The 22,084-nt window shown below is 44.5% G+C and overlaps 1 protein-coding gene and 1 long non-coding RNA gene across 3 annotated transcripts in view; one reads left to right on the top strand and one right to left on the bottom strand.

Moving 5' to 3' along the window:
* LOC310666934 overlaps positions 1-22,084 on the bottom strand; it is a 396,489-nt gene that overhangs the window by 231,930 nt on the left and 142,475 nt on the right. The window lies entirely within an intron of this gene.
* Positions 1-22,084, top strand: part of ADGRD1 (adhesion G protein-coupled receptor D1) — a 293,282-nt gene that overhangs the window by 213,655 nt on the left and 57,543 nt on the right. For both annotated transcript variants that reach the window (XM_083418242.1, XM_083418243.1), the window contains 2 exons: positions 16,848-16,911; positions 20,566-20,632. In XM_083418242.1, coding sequence (XP_083274368.1) covers positions 16,848-16,911; positions 20,566-20,632 — 131 coding nt within the window. The remainder of the gene's footprint in view (positions 1-16,847; positions 16,912-20,565; positions 20,633-22,084) is intronic.

The following is a 22,084-nucleotide window of genomic DNA, read 5'->3' as shown; positions in this document are numbered from 1 at the left end:
CTGTGAGGTGAGTGAGGCTGAGAGACTTCAGAGAAGTGTGACTAGCCCAAGGTCACCCAGCAGCTGCATGTGGAGGAGCGGAGACACGAACCCGGTTCCCCAGATTACGACTCTACTGCTCTTAACCACTACACCACACTGGCTCTCAGCGAACACTTCTCAAAATGAATTCAAATTTCCAGGGCCTGGTGATCTGCATCCAAGGGTTTTAAAGGAGCTTGTGGATGTAATCTTAGAGCAAACTGAGCAAAACTGTATGCAGCTTGGAGCAGAAACATGCAGGTATCATTTGTGGACTAAAAACAAAAACAATTGTAGAGGATACTAATTCACTTGATTCATTTGTGTCCCAAAGAATGGATGAATAAGCAGACACCAGCAATTTCTGCTCCCGTTTCTGTTAGAATTCTCTGACATCCCTTCTCCCCATCATTATTATTATTTTTAAAAGCCGCCCCCCCCCCTTGACACTGAACCTCATTTGCATCCTTTCCTTCCCCTCCGCAAGACAAAGGCTGCCTCGCTGGCATTGTTCTGGGGAGGTAAGAATTATGCTTGTCAAAGCTTCCCAATCTGGAAAAGAAAAGAAGTGGGAGTAACACTCTAGGAACAAAAACATGAATGATCAAAGGCAAATTATCAGTGTAATTGTGGATCGTTTAGAAAATATTTTAAAACATGCATTATCTCTTAAGCACACACGCATACATTTAGGAGCTGAATCAAGAACCAGTTACAGCAATTATGTAGCTATATCATCATTGTGATTGGAATAATTAATAGCTAGGCTGTGGTCTGGGGAAGCGACAGGTGAGTGACATCCATTTATATGTTTATTAATTGTTGCTTATGTTTTCTGGTCATCCTTGCTGCCTGTTCTTTTCCACCTCTCCTTCTGATGCCTTTATTTCTAATTCCAAAGTCTTATCTTCCTTGTTTCTATTCGGGCCACTTTAGACCACTGGATCCCATAGCCGTGAGTAATGTGCTATTTTATAAGGCAAAACATTATAGCACACACACACACCACTCTCTTTCTCTCTCTGAGTGAATGCTCTCTATTTCTGCACCCACCTATCACGTACAGATTGTTAAGCATACTATGTTCAGAAGGCGCATCAGCTTGTTGTCAAAGAGAAAATTCAAATGCCAGCTGCAGATCCTTTTGCAATTCTCATCAAGGAAATTCTCTCCATATTGTGGAGTTCTGAATTGAAGCATTACAGTAGAAATTGTTGTTTAGTCGTGTCCGACTCTTCATGACCCATGGACCAGAGCACGCCAGGCACTCCTCTCTTCCACCGCCTCCCGCAGTTTGCTCAAACTCATGCTGGTAGCTTCAAGAACACTGTCCAACCACCTCGTCCTCTGTCATCTCCTTCTCCTTGTGCCCTCCATCTTTCCCAACATCAGGGTCTTTTCCAGGGAGTCTTCTCTTCTCATGAGGTGACCAAAGTATTGGAGCCTCAGCTTCAGGATCTGTTCTTCCAGTGAGCACTCAGGGCTGATTTCCTTAAGAATGGATAGGTTTGATCTTCTTGCAGTCCATGGGACTCTCAAGAGTCTCCTCCAGCACCACAATTCAAAAGCATCAATTCTTCGGCGTACATTGGGAATAGGGATGGGCAAATCACTCTGTTTCAGGTCCACTTCAGTTTTACACGTGTTCTCCGATAGTCCTGGTTTGCATCCAATGTAGCGCTAACCTAGTCACTTACTGCTATACTTGTGTTTTCCCTTGCACAACAGTGTTCTGCCAGTGCAACAAGTACATTGCCAAAGAGTCTTGTGTGATGGATTGCACAATATGAACTAGCGGTTGCACAACAAGCAACCAGTAACACAGTTGTTGTGTTGGATTATTTTGCTGTGCGCAGTTTAAAATCTGTCATCTGCTGGCACAAGGGATCTTGCATTAGTGGATAGAGAATGTTGGATCTGCCCCTTGTTCTCTTCCATTTCTGCATTAACCAGCACATTTTGTTTTCTTAAAAAAACAACAACCATACACATGGAAACCTGCTTTTAAATTCCTGTTAATAGAACCATTTCTTCTCAGAATATGAAATTCTAAATGTATTAGCTCTCAAAACACACATTGCTAAACACATCTTCTCAACACATATGCAGATATGTTTTGATCATTAAAAACAGCAACCTGAGAAGATTGTAGCTTCATGAACTGGTGCTTGCATTTCCCATTTCTCTTTCCCCTCCTTTTCCTTTTGTGTCATGTCCTTTGGACTGTAAATCCAGAGAGCAGGGACTGTCTTCAGATCATTGTAAATTGCACCAGAAGCCCTTTTGGAGCTAAAACAAGGGTGAGGAAACTTGGGCCAGGGGGCGGGGAATTGAATGTGGCTCCCCAGACCTTCTGATTTGCTCTTATAACACTCCCTTGGTCATGCTCTTACCCCAGGCTACGCCTCTCACCTGCTTTTCTCCATGCCACCATCAGGTGGATTAACTAGCAAAGAAAAAAACAGGCTAGTGCCTGTTTAAAAACCACAGGGCTTACACACAGAGAGCCTCAGTAGGAGTGTTTAAATCCCTTCATTATTAATGAAGCATAGGAATAGGATATTAAACCTTCATTCATTATGTTCCAGCTGCTTGAGGCAGCTGGCTCCCTTTCTACCTTCATGCAATGAAACAGAGCACACTCTGAAGTAAGTTTAAAAATGATTTACTTACTTAATCTGAGGTCTCAGTCATGCATTATCCTTGTTGCGACACTAAGAAATACAGGTAAATGTTGTTGTTGTTTAGTTTTGTCCGACTCTTCGTGACCCCTGGACCAGAGCACGCCAGGCACTTCTGTCTTCCACTGCCTCCCGCAGTTTGGTCAAACTCATGCTGGTAGCTTCGAGAACACTGTCCAACCATCTCATCCTCTGTCATTCCCTTCTCCTTGTGCCCTCAACCTTTCCCAGCATCAGGGTCTTTTCCAGGGAGTCTTCTCTTCTCATGAGGTGGTCAAAGTACTGGAGCCTCAGCTTCAGGATCTGTCCTTCCAGTGAGCACTCAGGGCTGATTTCCTTCAGAATGGATAGGTTTGATCTTCTTGTAGTCCATGGGACTTTCAAGAGTCTCCTCCAGCATCATAATTCAAAAACATCCATTCTTTGGCAATCAGCCTTCTTTATGGTCCAGCTCTCACTTCCATACATCACTACTGGGAAAACCATAGCTTTTACTATACGGACCTTTGTTGGCAAGGTGATGTCTCTGCTTTTTAAGATGCTGTCTAGGTTTGTCATCACTTTTCTCCCAAGAAGCAGGTGACTTTTAATTTCGTGACTGCTGTCACCATCTGCAGTGATCATGGGGCCCAAGAAAGTAAAATCTTTCACTGCCTCCATTTCTTCCCCTTCTATTTGCCAGGAGGTGATGGGAGCAGTGGCCGTGATCTTAGTTTTTCTTATGTTGAGCTTCAGACCATATATATATGTAAAGGGACTCCTGACCATTAGGTCCAGTCATGACCGACTCTGGGGTTGCAGTGCTCATCTCTCTTTATTGGCCAAGGGAGCCAGCGTACAGCTTCTGGGTCATGTGGCCAGCATGACTAAGCCGCTTCTCGCGAACCACAGCCGCACACAGAAACGCCGTTTACCTTCCCACCAGAGTGGTACCTATTTATCTACTTGTACTTTGACGTGCTTTCGAACTGCTAGGTTGGCAGGAGCAGGGACCGAGCAACAGGAGCTCACCCCATCACGGGGATTTGAAGCGCCGACCTTCTGATCGGCAAGTCCTAGGATCTGTGGTTTAACCCACAGCGCCACCCATGTCCATACACACACACACACACACATATGTCCTTAAATTTTTAATTTCACCACCAAGGGAATTTAGAGTGAGGGCAATAATTCTTGGATAGACCTTGCCTTTACTCTGAAGCAGTTTTTGCCTTGCATGCCCTCAGTGACATCTCAATGCAGCCATGTTATTTGGCTGCATCATGATGTCACTGTAAAAAAGAAGACCATTAAAAATAAAAATGAAGCTGCAGCCTGTGATCATCAGTGAGAATAGTAAGCTTTGGTGGGGTCAAGAAACTCTTTATCCTCTCCCAAGAGCTCTGGAAATGTTTATTGGAAAACATCCAGCTTAACCCTATTGTGCATCTGCCCTTAGCAGGCATTGGAGAATAGATGTAGGATGAAAGGGGTGGGAGGAGGGGTGTTATTGCAAGCAAGGGATTTGTTGGCTTAAACCTCAGCATCTGCTTGGATGGCGTAGGAGAAATTAGTTTAGTAAAACAAATTCGGCAGTAATCAGAGAGGCAGTGCACCAAATGTTCCTGCTCATCCAAAATCTCCCGCTTGCGTTCATTCTGCCAAGTGCACAGAACTGTGAGCCTTTGCTTATGGAAGCTTCCTGTTGTCAGGAAGGGGGTGGAGAGGGGGAAAATAAAGCGCCTTCCCCTTATAGAATTCTTTGGAGATTTGTCAGGAAATTGCCCTGTTGCCTAAGTGATTCAGAACAGAAGATAAGTGGCACATATCACATTAAAAAAACACCATTGCGGTTCACCATTGGTTTGGGTCCTCGTCTCCTGAGCAGGGGAAAACAAGCTTGCTCCATCTTTCATGTGACAGGTGGGAAATGGAGCAAGCTTGTTTTCTCCTGCTCAGGATGGAAGCACCTGAGCCAATGTTTCAAGTTATAAGATGAGAGATTCTGAATCAACACCAGAAAGAACTTTCTGACAGTAAAAGCTGTTGGACAGTGGAAGGGACTTCCTCAGAAGGTGGTAGACCTCAGAAGGAGGTTTTTAAGGAGAGGTTGGATGCCATCTGTCATGGATGCTTTAGCTCAGATTCCTGCATTGCAGGGGGTTGGACTAGATGACCCTTGGAGTCCCTTCCAACTCTACAATTCTATGTGGTGTAGTGGTTAAGAGTGGTGGACTCATAATCTGGTGAACCGGGTTCACTTCTCCGCTCCTCCACTCCTCCACATGCAGCTGCTGGGTGACCTTGGGCTAGTCACACTTCTCTGAAGTCTCTCAGCCCCACTCACCTCACAGAGTGTTTGTTGTGGGGGAGGAAGGGAAAAGGAGATTGTTAGCCGCTTTGAGACTCCTTAGGGCAGTAATAAAGCGGGATATCAAATCCAAACTCCTCCTCCTCTTTTTCTTTTTCTTCTTCTTCTTCTTCTTCTTCTTCTTCCTCTTCCTCTTCCTCCTCCTCCTCCTCCTCCTCCTCCTCCTCCTCCTCCTCCTCCTCCTGCTTAATAAGATGGTTTGTCATCTGAAAAATGGTTTCTGCTGGACTTTTTCACTTAACCTCTCTGCTGCCTTCCAGGCCATTTTGGTTTATTTATTTGCTTGCTTTCCTTTGGGATTTCAGCTTGGAGGAGTCTGGGCTCTGAACTCTTGGAAAGATAGATTTTGCCACTTGGCAATTGCTTCTTTGCTGTTATGCTAGAGGAAGTTCCTGGCCTCCTTTCCTAGAGGCTATGAAAAAAAATCAATTTGGCAAGATGAATTCCTCCCCAGAAAACTGGAAGTGAATATCCTTTTGGACTAAACTGTTTTCTAGATACCTTTTCCAAGTGCATGCCCAAGAAAGAGAGAAAAAGAACTTAAGCATATTTTAGTTTTTATTTGTGTTGTGTCAAAAAGAAAGTAAAGAAAGAAAGCTTCATTCTCCCCTCCCTTAATATTCTCCATCAAATAATGAGAAAATAAACTGTATTCAAATATTATCAAAGGGGAAAAAATTCAGGGAGTCATGGGTGGGATTTTGTTTTGTTTTGTTCTTGCTGGTTTTTCACTTGCCTTTCATTCAAGGAGGGTGAGGGGATTTGTGGGTGTCCTTTCTGCAAATGGGCTCCCTGGTCATTCGCCCTCTTCAGCCTTTACAGGGGGAAGCAGTTCCTGAAAATACTGCAGTGCCCATGGCTGAGCATTAGCACAAGTGTGGGAAGCCACACTTCCTACATACTACACAACTAGCAGCTGTTCATTGTTATTTTATACACACACACACACACACACACACAGTGGTATCTCTGGTTATGAACTTAATTCATTCTGGAGATCCGTTCTTAACCTGAAACTGTTCTTAACCTGAGGTACCACTTTAGCTAATGGGGCCTCCCGCTGCCACTGCACGATTTCTGTTCTCATCCTTAAGCAAAGTTCTTAACCCGAGGTACTATTTCTGGGTTAGCGGAGTCTGTAACCCGAAGTGTTTGTAATCTGAGGTACCACTGTATGCCTATGGAAGGACCTCCCTTAAAACAAAACAGGCAAGTGTGTTGATCATAGGCAGTCAATAACCAGCCATCCTGGTTTCCCATGCTTGAATTTAAAGCCCAGGTAGGCACATCAAGGGGTGATTTCTGTCAGTGTTTTTGTGTGTATACACTGCAGAACCTCATTGAAGCACTTAAGTTCACCGCAGGAAGCAGCCATTTAGCAGAGTTGTATTTGCTAGGTCTATACCAGCATATACCATTATACACAAACACACTATTTACATTCGGGTAGGTCTGACGCAGTCGAAATATATAAAGAAATAAAAAAATTATCCAGTAGCACCTTAGAGACCAACTAAGTTTGTTCCCGGTATAAACTTTCGTGTGCATGCACACTTCTTCAGATATCTTGTATCTGAAGAAGTGTGGAACGGATTAATCCATTTTGCATTACTTTCTCTGGGAAAGCACCTCTTGGTTTTGGAACACTTTGGTTTTGGAACGGACTTCCAGAACGGATTAAGTTTGAGAACCAAGGTACCACTGTATATCCCTTGATTGTGGGGAATCCCTCAAAGCGATTTACAAAAAAGAAAAAGACTATGAAATTATCAGTATATAGCCATAATTTAAAACATAGAGAAAGTTAAAACCACAATAGAATAGAATGGACTGAAGCAACTTAACTTCCTAAACATTTTTGGTAGGCTTGTAATAAAAATGTCTCCAGGGACAGAAGTTCCCCAAAAGGTGTTTAAGTTATTTATGTATGTAGCAGCAGTGGCTAAGATTCTTTATTGCACAAAAATGGAAGGAATAAGAAGTTTCTACCAAAGAAGAATGGATAAGTAAGGTGATAGACTATGCAGAAATGGCAAAGTGAACAGCCAAAATAAGAGACTTGAATGGTGATTGTTTGGTGGAAGATTGGAAGCCCTTTTTGGACTATTTAGGAAAATACTATAGCTGGATGAACTTGCGAGCAGGATTCGAGATATGATCAACAAAAGGAATGAGAGAATACAGTATTGAAGCAATGTTGTAAGAAAAATAAGGCATTGTGCAGCAATGGGGAAGAAACTAGAAACGCCATGGAAAATGGGATGGGAAGTCGAAAAAAGACAAATCTATGTATTGAAGTATATATGTAAAACTTTTGAAAACTTAATGGAAAAAAAATATTATCTTTAAAAAGAATGTCTTCAGCAGGCACCAAGCAGAGTACAGTGAAGGCTCCTGCCTGTTACCAATAGGCAGGGAGTTTCTAATTGCCTGTATGCCACACTAAACCATTGGGTTCTTAAAAATGTGTGCAGGTATTATGTAAAAGTTCCTCCTAATGAGATATAAGAAAAGAAATATTCTGCAGCAAGCGGAGTGCTGAAGAATCAACAAGGCTATGCTTCCAGAACCCAAACTTCGCGAGTGGTTCTGTTTCAGCCCTGGTGAATAATGCTTGTTTGTGTCTATGAGGCCTTAATGTGCTTATCTCAACTTGTTGTGCCATAAGAGCATCCAAATATCACAGCCTGCCAGCAGCCATGAGATGCCCAAGCAGGTGCTGAAATGCATGAACACCTTTGTGCCGGGTGTTACTGTCGGAACTCCGTACGACCGAGCTACCTCCACCGGTCAAGTCTTTGGAATCTCCTTGGATGGTGATTAACGACCTAAGCCTTTGGTGAGGCTCCAGGCACGATCCCATTCTGCAGAGTATATAAACAGCAGCAGAAGGATGAGAGATATGAGCTACATTGCTACGTTTTATTTCCAACTACGCAGACAGAAAAGAATATACATCTGCTCTCTGTGAGGTCAGAGAACCAACTGGGACAAAGAAACAGGAAACCAGTAACATCAACATTCGTCTCCCATCTCCTGTGAGACTTCCAACAGTCTGGAATGTAAACAGAGTCTTGTGACTCCAAAAACTGCACAGTGGCACAAACAGAAACCTAACAGTTACGTTGTCCATAGGCGGATTTATCAAAGAAAACCCAGCATTATCAAAGAAAACCCAACAAACAGAAACCTAACAGTTACGTTGTCCATAGGCGGATTTATCAAAGAAAACCCAGCACTAAGTGAATTTGATTTCTTCCCTTTCCGGTGTCTCAAATGGTTGGTTCTTAGTGAGTCAATCTGTTTATTTCAGAGTAATGAACGCCAGTTGTTTGGCCACCGCAGCTTACCAAACACCACCGGAATTTTGCCAGTTTATCTTCTAATATTCTATTAAAACCAAGAAGATGAGAACTGAGCAGGGTGATCTGCAGACCATTTTACATTCATGGAATTAGTTCTTCTTGTTATCCAGATGAATGCCTGGCATTTCATCTGCATAAGTTTTATTATCTTGCCAGGGAGCTCTCTATTTAATTTTCTTCTCCAGTGCAGTTTTAAGCTGATAAATAATCAAGTTAAATCCTGGGGACATCTCAGATATGCTCTGGGTAAAGCAAGCAGGTTAAGGCTATATACCACCTAAACAGACTTGTCTGAAATGTTTCTGCGGAATGAATGTTTCGGCATTGAAATTTTCCTGCACATTTGTTTATTATTTTCCCTCCCCAATTTAAACCCACTTCATTCCTCAAAGCACAGAGCAGATTGCACAGATATTTGATGTTTTCACAGAAAGTTTCTTGATGAGACAGAGGAAACAGCAACATTTATCCTTTGGGTAGCGATGGGCCAAAATTGTGCACCCTCCCCACCTACAGCCAGGGGACAATTTTCTGATACTTAACATGTAGTTCTGTCTCAGAGAAAGGGTGGGGAGTACAACATAGGAGTCAGATTAGATGGTCCTCAGAGGTCCCTTCCAACTCTATATTTCCATGATTCTATTACTCTGTGACCCAGACCATTAGTCTATCTATCTCAGTATTGTCTACACTGACTGGCAGTTGCTCTCCATGGGTTTTAAGCAGAGAATTTTCCCCAGCCCTAGCTGGCGATGGCAAGGATTGAAACCGCCACCTTCTGCATGCAAAGTAGTTCACCTACCACGAAGCTACAGCAACTGTTGGCCCTTGGGCTGGGGCCACTGGAAGGCTGGCAACATGGATTGGCATGCATGGGCAGCTGCTGAGGACCTACATCCTGTGTGTGTGTGTGTGAGAGAGAGAGAGAGAGAGAGAGAGACCAGCAAGAGCCCCCTTGGACCTGCTCCTCCTCTTCAACCTGTTTGTTTGCTTGCCTGTCACTCAGGCCCTGTGCAATTATTTGCCCATCAAAATCGGCCGGGAATCTTCCCTGCCGTCTTTTGGGCATATTTTAAAAGCTGTAAACCATGAAAGTATTTTTCCCCCATTACTGTAATAGGGATGGGAGTGCAATACAGCTTTCTTGTCTGGAATAATAAATAATAATAATAATAAATTTTATTTATACCCCACCCACCCCAGCCAAGGCAGGGTTCAGGGCGGCTAACAACCAATAATAAAAACAAGTTGAAAGAATACAGCTTAAAAACAAGATAAAAATACAACATTCAACCATTAAACCATAAAAAATGCAGCCTCATCACAGGAGGAGAATGGAAAAATGAAAGGCGGGGTAATCAAATTGACTCCAATTTGGGAACTTCAGGGAACTTCAGGCTTATACAGTGCTTTTATTTAGGGGGGAAAGCTGTTGGTACTCACCATTAAGTTGTTAAAGTGAGCACCACACTTTTGACATGGAGAGTGGAAGGTACTGGTGCTGTGTACCCTTGAGAACCCCCAGGAAAAAAGTACTGGGCTCAGGGGCCTCTCATATGGCCCCCGGGCCTCTCTCCAGGCTGCATTCTCTCCTGAGCCCCACCTTGAGTCTTCTGCACCAGCCCAAGCACCACCATGTGTGTTTGGGCACAGAAGACTCACAGGGCCTTGCATTTGCATCCTCCTGAGATGTCTTTGCCTGACTGGAATGTATTGTTGAACTCTGGCGAAGCCTCTTGCTTCCCTGGATGGAGAACGGAGAAGGGTGTGTGTGTAGAAAATAGCCGAATGTATAAAGGTAAAATGTGCATCTCTTGTTCTACTCACCCACCACTGGCATGTGGACTCCAGAAGGTGGACCAGAAGGAAATGTGGCCCTTGGGATAAAATAATGTCCCCCACCCCTGTGTTAGAGACACTGGGAACATAGACCTACATAAGTAAAGTAAGCAAACAGGTAAAATCTACTTCTCATATTCTCTGGCATAAACACATGAATCTTAATCACAGGGTCATGTGTTTGAGCACCGCGTTGGGCTAAAATATTCCTGCATTACAGGGGGTTGGACAAGATGAACTTCACAGACCTTTTCTATTCTACTCTATTCAGCCCTGGGACCTATGCAGCCTTGTGAAAGCAAACCATTTCTCCCAACATGCATTGCAACACGATTATCCTTCCCCAAAAACATGCAGTTTCATTCTCCCTCTTTTAGGGTTATGGGTTGCCATTCATTAGAGCAAATCACCCCTACTAGAACAGTAGGATGGGATCTTAAAACTCAATAGTTTTTATGCACAACACTCTCCCTTCCCCCACCCCCTTTTGGTAGCTCTCAAGAGAGAGTAACTGGCTGGTGACATTTTTATGCGGTAACTGTGCCGATCATATTATCTCCAGGGAGACTTCGTTGTACTTTCTATTTTGGAAGCTATTTTTAGCGGCTTGGATTGGGAGCCATTGACTCTGGAGTGTTATTAAAGGAGATGAGGGTGATATTGCTTTTCCTGGGAGGCAGTGCTGAGAGCAGAAGCAAGAGAGATTAGATTTTTCTTTTCTTTCTGGGAAGCTGGATCAAAGATACAGAATATTGTTATCTACAGCAGCAAGGCCAGCGATCACCTTTTAATAAGCGCGGTTCAGGGCCACGTTTATTGATCAGGTTTTCTGGACAAATTGCAACTCCCGGCCATCAGCAGGTTTACCCTCTTCCTTCACAAGGGTCAGTTAACATAATATAGCTGTCCTAGAAAGTAATCATTATGGCTGTGCTGAACGTTTGCAAGTGAGCATTTCGGGTGTCAAAAAGGGGACTCTGTTAAAGGCGCTGGGGCCGATCCATTGGCTTGCTGTTTATTTGTCAGGCTCCCATCCCTAAACATGACAGCAACTCCTACTTGCAAGCAAGGGTGAGATCTTTTTTCACGCCAAAAGCAGTACAATTTCATCAGCGGGCGTCAGGTTCCGAAGGCAAGATTCTAAGGTACACAAGCAAGAGAAGAGATTCACAACTGAAAGGGAAGCAAGATGATGTTGCAACAGTTGATACTGTCAGGAGTTCAGCCTACACTCGAGTAGGACCCTGGCAGAGACACATGCCCAACTGGCATGTTCCCTCCCTCCTGGTCGATCGTTCGGGAGCTTCAAAAGCTTTCTTCAGCCCAAACATCACAGCAACCAATGCCAATCAACACTGGCACACTTAGGGATCTGCAGAGTTTGCGCATCATGTGTGACAGACCTCAGCAACTCAGCATTTTGGCTAATCTACTTTATTTACCTGTTGTCTTTGTCCATGGAGTTTTCTTGGCAGGGATACTGGAGTGGCTTGCCGGTTCCTGCTCCAGGTGGATCACGTTTGGTCAAAACTCTCCACTATGACCTGTTCATCTTGGGTGCCCTGCTCGGCATAGTTCATAGCTTCCCTGAGTTCTTCAAGCCCCTTCGCCACGGCCTGGCGTGCTCTGGTCCATGGGGTCACGAAGAGTCGGACATGACTGAATGACTAAACAACAACAACAACTTTATTTACATATAAACACACACAGAGCACTGCAACATGGCTCCCCCCTCTCTAGCATCAGACAGCAAAGAGAAAAGAACAAAGGACAATAGTCCCACTTCACGGAACACAGTAACACAAACATCATGTTTCCATGACTTCCCACTCTGTGGAGTCATGTGAATGACAACAATCCCATGACTACAATCACGGAGCAGGAATTCTAACAGATATACCCCCCACGACCAAACTTTTAAAGATAAGGTGGGGTGAGCTCACGTATGGGACTTTCTTGCTCTATGAGTCTTCTGTGCCCAAACACACATGCTGGTTCTTGGATTGCTGCACCTGGTTCTCAGCGAAACGACTGTCACTGCTGTTACTCATGATGGCTGTCCTCTGCCTCCACAGTTGGAAGGACTGCTTCCAAATGCCAGTTGTTGGAAACCATAGCAGGGAAAAGTCCTCTTGTGCTTAAATCCAGCTTGCTGGCTTCCCACAGGCATCTGGTTGGCCATTGTGCAAACAGGATACTTGACTAGATGGACCAATGCCTGAACCAGCAGGCTCTTCTTATGTTCTTACGTTCTCCTGCTGCTCCACTACCAGCTTCTCCAGTTCAGCTCCTCCCTCTAGCTGGTTGAAGTCCTGCTCTCCCTGTGATGAGTCCAGGCCCTCTGCAGGAGGGTTCTGGAGAGAGAGCTCCTTCCTCACATTTAACGGGGAGGATCAGGGCCAGATTTACGTATAAGCTAAACAAGCTAAAGCTTAGGGCTCCACTCTCTTGGGGGCCCTCCAAAAAATATACTTCTTCTTAATTGTATTTCACTATTAATATACTTCTTAATTGTATTTCAGTTCAACAATTACTTTGATAAAATACATATTTTGTTATGTGCTAATGGCTTTAGATACCTATTAAGGTAAAGGGACCCCTGACTGTTAGGTCCAGTCGCAGACGACTCTAGGATTGCGGTGCTCATCTTGCTTTACTGGCCGAGGGAGCCGGCGTACAGCTTCTGGGTCAAGTGGCCAGCATGACTAAGCTGCTTCTGGTGAACCAGAGCAGTGCACAGAAATGCCCTTTACCTTCCCCCCAGAGTGGTACCTATTTATCTACTTGCACTTTGATGTGCTTTTGAACTGCTAGGTTGGCAGGAGCAGGGACCAAGCAACAAGAGCTCACCCTGTCGTGGGGATGCGAACTGCTGACCTTCTGACTGGCAAGCCCTAGGCTCTGTGGTTTAGACCACAGTGCCATCCACGTCCTTTAGATACCCATTAGGTCCATAAATTACCATATAGCATATATTCAACACAAAAAACAGTGACAATTTGTTGTTGACAAAGCACAGCTGGACATATAAGGGGCCCCATTACCTTCAGTAGCTGAGGGCCTCATCAAACCTAAATCCGGCCCCGGGGAGCATCTATCTCCTCCATCCCTGAGTGCCCACCATCCAGTTCCTTCCTCCCTCTTCCTCCTCCTCTTCCTCTTGCATCTGGGGTTGCCTAATGGAGCCAAGGGGCCCGTAACACATTGTTTCTCTAAGCAGCCACTTCAGGAATATATATTTTTCTTCCCCCAGAGCTGCTTTTTCCTCCACAATGTGATCTCAGCCAATTGGCCAGAAAGCTGTGAACATGATGTCACAGTGCAAAACGGCCAATCAGATTTTTCCTGCTCGTAGCACTGAAGGCAAATGGAGTCAATTAAAAGTGAAGGCAGTGCTTCTTGCATCACATTGCCCTCACTCTGCATGGGTGAGTGGAGGAAATATAAGTTGCATGCAGTGGCGGAGCTTCATGCTCCGGCACCAGGGGTGGAGAGCAGGTGGGGCGGGGCTGGCATGCATCCCGGGGGTGTGGCGCCCACATGGGCATGGCACATGTCCTGGGGGCGTGGCATGCCACCTGTGGGGGTGTGGCGCCCAGTGAGGGAGGGGAGCAGCCTTGATGGCACCCCACCAGGATCGCGTTGTCGGGGGCGGTGCACTCCCCCCCGCACTCCTCTTCCTCCACCAGTGGTTGCACATTGGGCAGGTGAGGAACTGGGAAGTACAGCTGCCATTGAAGTCACTTACATCTAAGTCAGGCTTCCTCAACCTCAGCCCTCCAGATGTTTTGAGACTACAATTCCTATCATCCCTGACTACTGGTCCTGCTAGCCATGGATCATGGGAGTTGTAGGCCAAAAACATCTGGAGGGCTGAGGTTGAGGATCTAAGTCAAAGCTCCCCCACCCCAAATAATGAAAATGGGACCTCTTTTCATTGCTGGTAAACAGGATTGCGAAAATAGAGGATTCTTGCAGAAGACTATTGCTGTCAGAAGTACTGAAAGGCTTTTTTTTGTTTATTGTTTAGAAGATCTAGTTGTATTTGGGGTATAAGCTCTTTTGGAGAGAAAACGTGCCTTCAAGAATGAATACATAGAAATCATATTAGGAAATATAAGAAGATTATATTCAAAATGCTATAATTCATTCAAGCTCCCTTAACATTCACTTTCCCAAAGCATTTCTGTAACATTATTATACTGCCTCAAAATTGTTGCAGCTAGTTTTAAAATTTGCATTCTGATTATTTAAAAAGAAATGTTAATGATTTCTCTCTCTCTCTCTCTCTCTTACTTATTTATACAATAATGCAGTTCCGAATTATTCAAACCCTGGTAAAATATGTGTGTCATTTTATCTATTAGCATTATTCACTAACAATGCATAGAAGAAAAATGAACAGTCAGAAGGGCAGGATATCAGGTGCTACATTTGGATTCCAGAGGTATCATTGCAGATTTTATGCTTGGTACTTGGATGGAATGAATATATATATATATATATTCATAATTGCAAAAAAGCTCTTAATCTCCCCTGCAGAAAAAAACTAAAAACTAAACCCAAATATAAGACTAGCAGTGTGTGTCCACTCCTTCCATCACTACTTTTATGTTGAGTTCTAGACTTCCTTTGCTTCCAAAAGTCCCTGTGAGTTTCAGAGTTTCAGATTGTGAGTTTCAGATTGTGTACTCTTGTACCTCTGTAACTGAATTCTCCACACTTTACTGAGGATCTTCTTTTATGCAGACATGAATCCTATTCGTTCAATGAGACTTATAGGGAAAGGTAAAGGGACCCCTGACCGTTAGGTCCAGTCGTGGATGACTCTGGGGTTGCGGCGCTCATCTCGCTTTATTGGCCGAGGGAGCCGGCGTACAGCTTCCGGGTCATGTGGCCAGCATGACTAAACTGCTTCTGGTGAACCAGAGCAGTGCACAGAAATGCCCTTTACCTTCCCGTCGGAGTGGTACCTATTTATCTACTTGCACTTTGATGTGCTTTTGAACTGCTAGGTTGCCAGGAGCAGGGACCGAGCAATAGGAGCTCACCCCGTTGTGGGGATTCAAAACGCAACCTTTCGATCAGCAAGCCCTAGGCTCAGTGGTTTAGACCACAGCGCCACCCATGTCCCTTTCAATGAGACTTACTCCCGTGTAAATGTGTATAAGATTTCAGCCTTAGCCACTAACCTTCCCCAGCAGTTGTGGTTATAGTGTGGGAGTAGAACCTTTGAGACCATTCAGTCATAAAGCTCACTGGGTGACCTTGGGCCAGTCACTGTCCCTCAGCCCCACCTACTCCACAAGCTTCTTGAGAGGATAAAATGGAGAGGGGGAGAAGGGCATATGCCACCTTGAGCTCCTTGGAGAAAAAGTGGGATTAGACTATAATAACAAAATAAAATGAACTTCAGAAGGGGGCCACTGAATAGGGCAAATGGGGTACTGCTCCACCCCTCAGTCTACCCTCAACCAGCCCTCATCTGCTTGTTTTCTGACTTTCAACCATTTCATTTGGTGGCAACTTCCCATTGGCTTCCTCCTACTTCGTGCCAGTGCTGTGATTGTAGAACGTGGAAGATGAGGAGAAAGACAGAATCAATTGTCTGCCTGTGTGTGGCCCCATATGCAGGTGGGGCTCCCTGCTTTCCACCCCACCAGTCCCAATGGGCACCAGCCACCTCTGGATCTTATCCCTTTATAAAAGGACTGATGCAGTCCAATTTGTATTGTAATTAGTTGCATGGACTTCATAGATTTTTATGCCATACACAGACACACACACACACACACACACACACACACATTTTGATTCTATCAGTGTTTAATTGTTTTTAATTAATTCCCCCCTATGTTTTAGCTGTTCTTTTTATCTGTAAGCTGTCTTGAGTCCCTGTCAGGGAAAAAGGCAGGGTATAATAGATAGATAGATAGATAGATAGATAGATAGATAGATGATAGATAGATTTGATAGACTTTGTACTGACATGGGACATGTAAGCCTGCTTGTGACAGAAAGGAATTAGAGGAAGCAAGTCTATTTTGTTGTTGTTGTTTTCTTCTTCAGTAAGAAGAAAGAATGGTCTAACAAATTCCTTTTTTCCTTTTAGTTTTTTATTTATACTTTTCAAATTTGTACATTTCATTAGTTTTACAATAAATTTCACATTTCAGAATTTGACTTCCTTCCCCCTCTTTCTGCGGTTCCTTAAATCTATTTTTAAGTATCTTCTGCATATCTAAATTCATTTGACTTACTCATTTAATTATCTACTGTAAATATATACTCTTATAAGACTGCAGATTATTACAATAATCCTGCTAATGTTTTTATCTGTTTACAATTTATCTGTAAATATTCAATAAACCATTTCCATTCTTTTATAAAATGTTTGTTACCTTGATATCTTCTGGTAGGTTTCCTCTTTTCTGCATAGTCCACCAGTTTTTGTTTCCATTCTTTCTTTACCGAGACTTCTATTTCTTCCCACTCTGGGGCAAGTAACATTCTTGCTGCTGTAGTTGCATACATGAATAAATTGGTCTAACAAATTTCTTCTCCTTCTCCTTCTCCTTTTGAATTTTGCAGGCTGTCCACTGCTGCTCTGCGTCATCTCAGTAACGTCAGCTGTGGAAAACTATGGAGAAGACAAGTAAGTCCTGAAACATAGAATAACTGTTTGGGTCCAACAGTGGGTAGGCATTGGACAACTTGCCACAGCTGTTTCACACCACCATTGCCCAGGCTATTTCTCAGCCTGAACAGTAAGCTCCTCCCTGAACAGAGTAGTCCATATATCCTTTCCTGTCCAGGAAGCATTCCAACTGCAGAAGCTCACCCCATGGAGCAGTAATACACAGATTTGAGGATTACTGATCAGTGGTGTAGCGTGGGGGGTGCAGGGGGGCCCGGCCGCATCGGGCGCAACATCGGGGGGGGGGGGCGCTCGCACTCACAGCTCTCTGCCCCTACCTGGCTCACTCTCTCTCTCTCTCACTGCAGTGCTGGCTGTGCAAATCCGATCCGAGCCGCCGGGTCGCTGCCCACTGTGGAGGGGAGGGTGCCAGGCGTGCGGTGCGGTGTGGAGAGAGAACGAGGGACTATCTGGGGGAGGGACAGTGCAGCAGGGGGGGTGCAAATTACTTGCCTTGCCCCGGGTTAGGGGGCACAAATCACTTGCCTTGCCCCGGGTGCTGACAACCCATGCTACGCCACTGTTACTGATTCTACCCTTGAAATGTCCATAGTCAAGCATATCCATTTCATTTTAAAATGTGACCAGTAGGAGGACTGACACAAACCAAGTTCAAACAATTGGTTGGGGAGGTGTACAAAAGAAGAGCCCTGCTGCACCAGACCAAAGGCCTATCAAGTAGCACCCTCTTTGTGACAGTGGTCAACTAGAGGTTCCTACAGGACACCGTAAGCAGGACATGAAGGTAAACAGCCCTTGCTCCCTCTGATCTTGGAGGTAGCATAGAGCCATATCATATCATGCTTGCCTTTGACAGGCCTTCCTTCCCAAATCTATCTAATGTCTTTGTAATGACATAATAATAATAATAATAACAACAACAACAATAACAATAACAATTAATAATAATTTATTTGTATCCCGCCCTCCCCAGCCAAAGCAGGGCTCAGAGCGGCTAACAACAGGTAAAAATAGCACAGTGTACCTAAAATCACACAGTCAATTAATTAAAATACATTCTAAAATCAATTCAGAATCAAATTAATGGCAACCATTGGGTTAGAGTTCTATAAGGATTACAGAAGGAGAAAGGGGGTCAGACTGTGCCTCGGCCAAAGGTCTGGCGGAACAGCTCTGTCTTGCAGGCTCTGCGGAAAGATGTAAAGTCCCGCAGGGCCCTAGTGTCTTGTGACAGAGCGTTCCACCAGATTGGGGCCATGGCTGAAAAAGTCCTGACTCTGGTCGAGGCCAGTCTAACCTCCCTGTGGCCCGGGATCTCCAAGATGTTTTTATTTGAAGACCGTAAGGTCCACTGTGGGACATACCAGTAGAAGTGGTCCCGTAGGTATGAGGGTCCTAGGCTGTATAGGGCTTTAAAGGTTAAAACCAGCACCTTAAACCTGATCCTGTACTCCACCGGGAGCCAGTGCAGCTGGCATAGCACCGGGTAATGTGATCCTGTGGTGAGGACCCTGTAAGGAGTCTTGCTGCGGCATTCTGCACACACTGGAGTTTCTGGATCAGTCTCAAGGGCAGCCCCACGTAGAGTGAGTTACAATAATCAAGCCTGGAGGTGACCGTCACGTGGATCACAGTGGCTAGGTCAGGGTGAGAGAGGTAAGGAGCCAACTGCTTAGCTTGGCGGAGATAAAAAAATGCCGCCTTTGTTATAGCTGCAGCCTGCGCCTCCATAGAAAGGGAGGTGTCGAAGATTGCACCCAAACTCTTAACGGATGGCGCTGGCACCAATTGTGCCCCCGCAGGAGATGGGAGTTGGCCCCCCAATCCCATATTGTCCTGACCCAGCCAAAGGACCTGTCTTCGAACGATTTATCTTCAACTGGCTCCCACGTAACCATCCAGCCACAGCTTCCAAACATCTAATCAGTGTGTCTGGGGCTGAGTCAGGATGGCTGTCCACAACTTGTGGCAGCAGGTTTCACAAAGGGATTATGCACTGTGTGAAGAAGCACTTCGTCTTATCTCAATCATGTGCTGATCTGGTTCGTTGGATAGCCCCCACATTGGGCATTTAAGTTGGAGAAAAGCTTATTTCTAGCCACTTGCTCCATGCCATGAAAAGAGAGAGAAGCCTCTTTTGTCCACTTGAAGGACAAAGACAAAAAGAGAGAAGAGAATAAGAAGGGTCTTAGACCCACTGGAGGAGAAATTTATTTCAGTTCACATTTACAGATGAACCTACCTAATTTGTACTTTCCAGAACAACGAGCAAGCTGAAACACAATCATTTTTCTACACTCACACTTCTCTGAATTTTGTAGCCCAGTTCTCCAGCCAAGTAATGTGTAAACAATGCACATACTAGGATAAATTATGCATAAAAACGACTATATTAGTGAAAACAGCATACAATAATGCATTTTTTAAAAGGGAGATTGCTTAGCAACTTTGCTTAATAGACACATTATGCAAACAAATTTCCCTAACATAATGCATTTGGGTATTTTATTTTCACCAATGTATGCATTTTTTGCACACTTTTCTGGAGACTTCTTTTCGATTGGACAACTGCATTGCAACATATGGAAAAGATCAAAAGAGCAATGTTTTGGTGGGGGGGATAGTTGTGTTTTGGTTCACAAATGTGAATTAGATACATTTCCATTAAAATGTGAATTGAACAGAATTTCTCCTCCCCGTCTCTATTTACATCTGAAAGAATTATAAATAAGTCACATACTGCCTCCTCTTCTTTGCTGACAGCTGGAAGAGAGAATCTGGATTACTCCCCACCCCCCTCCCTTTGCTCTTTGAAAAAGTAATGCTCACAGCGAGTTGTTCTTTGATGAATGACATGTTATCCAGTTCAGCTGCCAAACAAATGACAAATTGCATGTGTTTCTGTATATTTGCCCCAGCACCACCACCTGGAGATATGTCAATAGAGGCAATTGCTGCTTCCCACCTGTGATGTATCTGTCTGAGTGAAAGCCCACCCCAAACTGCTGTGCAGGAAGGGGGAATCAATAGGTCTACCCCCTAGTGACCCTGTTCCCATGGCTTAACACAGGCGTAGGCAAACCCCGGCCCTCCAGATGTTTGGGACTACAATTCCCATCATCCCTGACCACTGCTCCTGTTAGCTAGGGGTGATGAGAATTGTAGTCCCAAACATCTGGAGGGCCAGAGTTTGCCTGTGCCTGGCTTAACAGGTCCCTGGAGGCAGAGGGTACATTCTGCCTCCCAGGTTCCACCACCAGACTCAAGATGCTCAGTATGGCTCAGGATGGGGCTGGCCCTGAACATTAAGAACCTGGAATTGCATCCAGTGTAGCACTATGTCAAAAGTCATTTTGCGGTATTCTTGTCCCCTAGTGAAATGTTTTGTACCAGCGGGATGTTGTTGCATAGGCAGGTTGCGGGTAGCTTTGTTGCGCAATAGCCTGTGCAATCTGTTGCCTGAGCTTCTGCTAGCTGTGTGGCCAGTTTCTGCTGTTGTGTTGGATTCCACTGTTGTGCAACATTAAAACCCACCCGTCCGCTAGCACAAGAGCCCTTGTAGTAGGGGAAAGACAATGCTGGATGCAACTCTTGGTGTTTTGAATATGTAGTCCTGAGCAACCTTGTAAGCCTTCTGCTTTCTCTCTGCAGCTGCTGGCTTTCGCTGAAGAATGGCACAATCTGGGCTTTTGTGGCCCCAGCTCTGTTTGTAATTGTAGTAAGTGCACCCCATTTTTCTTTTTATCATTCATGCATATTAGGGATGTTGATGGGGGGGCAGGGGAGGAAGGCAGTTTGAAGTCTATGGCTAAATCCTGTTGATGTGAACTACAACACAACCCTTGAAAAGGCTCTGACATTGCTATAAGTCCTTCCTTGCCTGGTGGAGTGGATAGCTGTCTGTCAAGGATGTGTCATACATTACAGACTCTGCAATGAACAGGGAAGGTTGGACCAGGTGATCCCTTTAAGATCTCTTCCAGCTTTAGGAGTCTATGAAACAGAGAGATGGTAGCTGGTAGATGTAGTTGAGCCTGCAAACATCACATGACCATTCAAGGAAGTGAAGTTGAACTTGGCACCTTTGGAAAACACTGCTATGAGCTAGTTCTGGGCTACTAAGGCATGTTTGGTCTGAAAAGACCCCCTGGTCACTTCATTTATTTAATAAGGAAAACGCATCCCACGTTACCCTTTGAGAAAGACTTTCCTCCACCTATCACAAAATGGTCAAAAAAAGGTTCTGTGCAGGTTCAGCTCAGCACTGGGATTTTTTAAATAAAAAGATCTGTGGGAATCTGGAGTGGCTTCAACAAGGCTTCCAACCCAACAAGGATTGTGCCACGAGGTGCAGTTTGGCTTCAAGCCATAGAGGGTGATAAAAGTGGTGTATGTGTGTGTGTGTGTGTGTGGATAGATAGATAGATAGATAGATAGATAGATGATAGATGATGATAGATAGATAGATAGATAGATAGATAGATAGATAGATAGATAGATAGATAGATAGATATAGTGACTCATGGCCATAACAACACAGGAACAGTGTTCATCTGCAAATAGTGGTGAATGTTGTGGGGTCAGAATGCACTCCTTAGTTGCCACTTGGATGGTGGCTGGATGCTACATGTGCTGGATGGAAAGTGGCCAGGAAAACCCAGTGAGGATAACATCAGCCTGCAGCGCTAGGGTTATAATAATAATAATAAATTTTATAGTACCCGCGGTACTATTTCTGGGTTAGTGGAGTCTGTAACCTGAAGCGTATGTAACCCGAGGTACCACTGTATGCAGTTTTGACAGGTACACATGTTTTTGCAAGCAAATTTCCCCAGTGTAATGCATTCTGTAAGCTCTTTTCACCTATTTATGCCTTTTCATGCACCCTTCCCTCTAAAATATGTACACCTGGTACACATTACTGGGCCGGGGAGTGGCGTTGCAGAAGAAGTTCAAATGTCGAATCATAGCTGAGTTTCCATTCGCATTTCGATTTGAGAAGTGAAGATCGGGTAGCTCCTCATTAAAATGCAGAAGAAGAAAAATTCTCCCCATCCCTAATTCAGACCAGTGTACCCCTAAATCTATGTGATATCTCCAAAGCAAACAGCTAAATCCGCATTTCCGGAATCAGAGGAATATGTTGCTTTCAAGAGCACATTTGATCTTA

Source organism: Podarcis tiliguerta, assembly GCF_965153285.1.
Source record: "Podarcis tiliguerta genome assembly, chromosome: 16".
In the NCBI taxonomy this organism is placed as follows: domain Eukaryota; kingdom Metazoa; phylum Chordata; class Lepidosauria; order Squamata; family Lacertidae; genus Podarcis; species Podarcis tiliguerta.
This window is presented reverse-complemented; position numbering and strand designations above follow the sequence as displayed.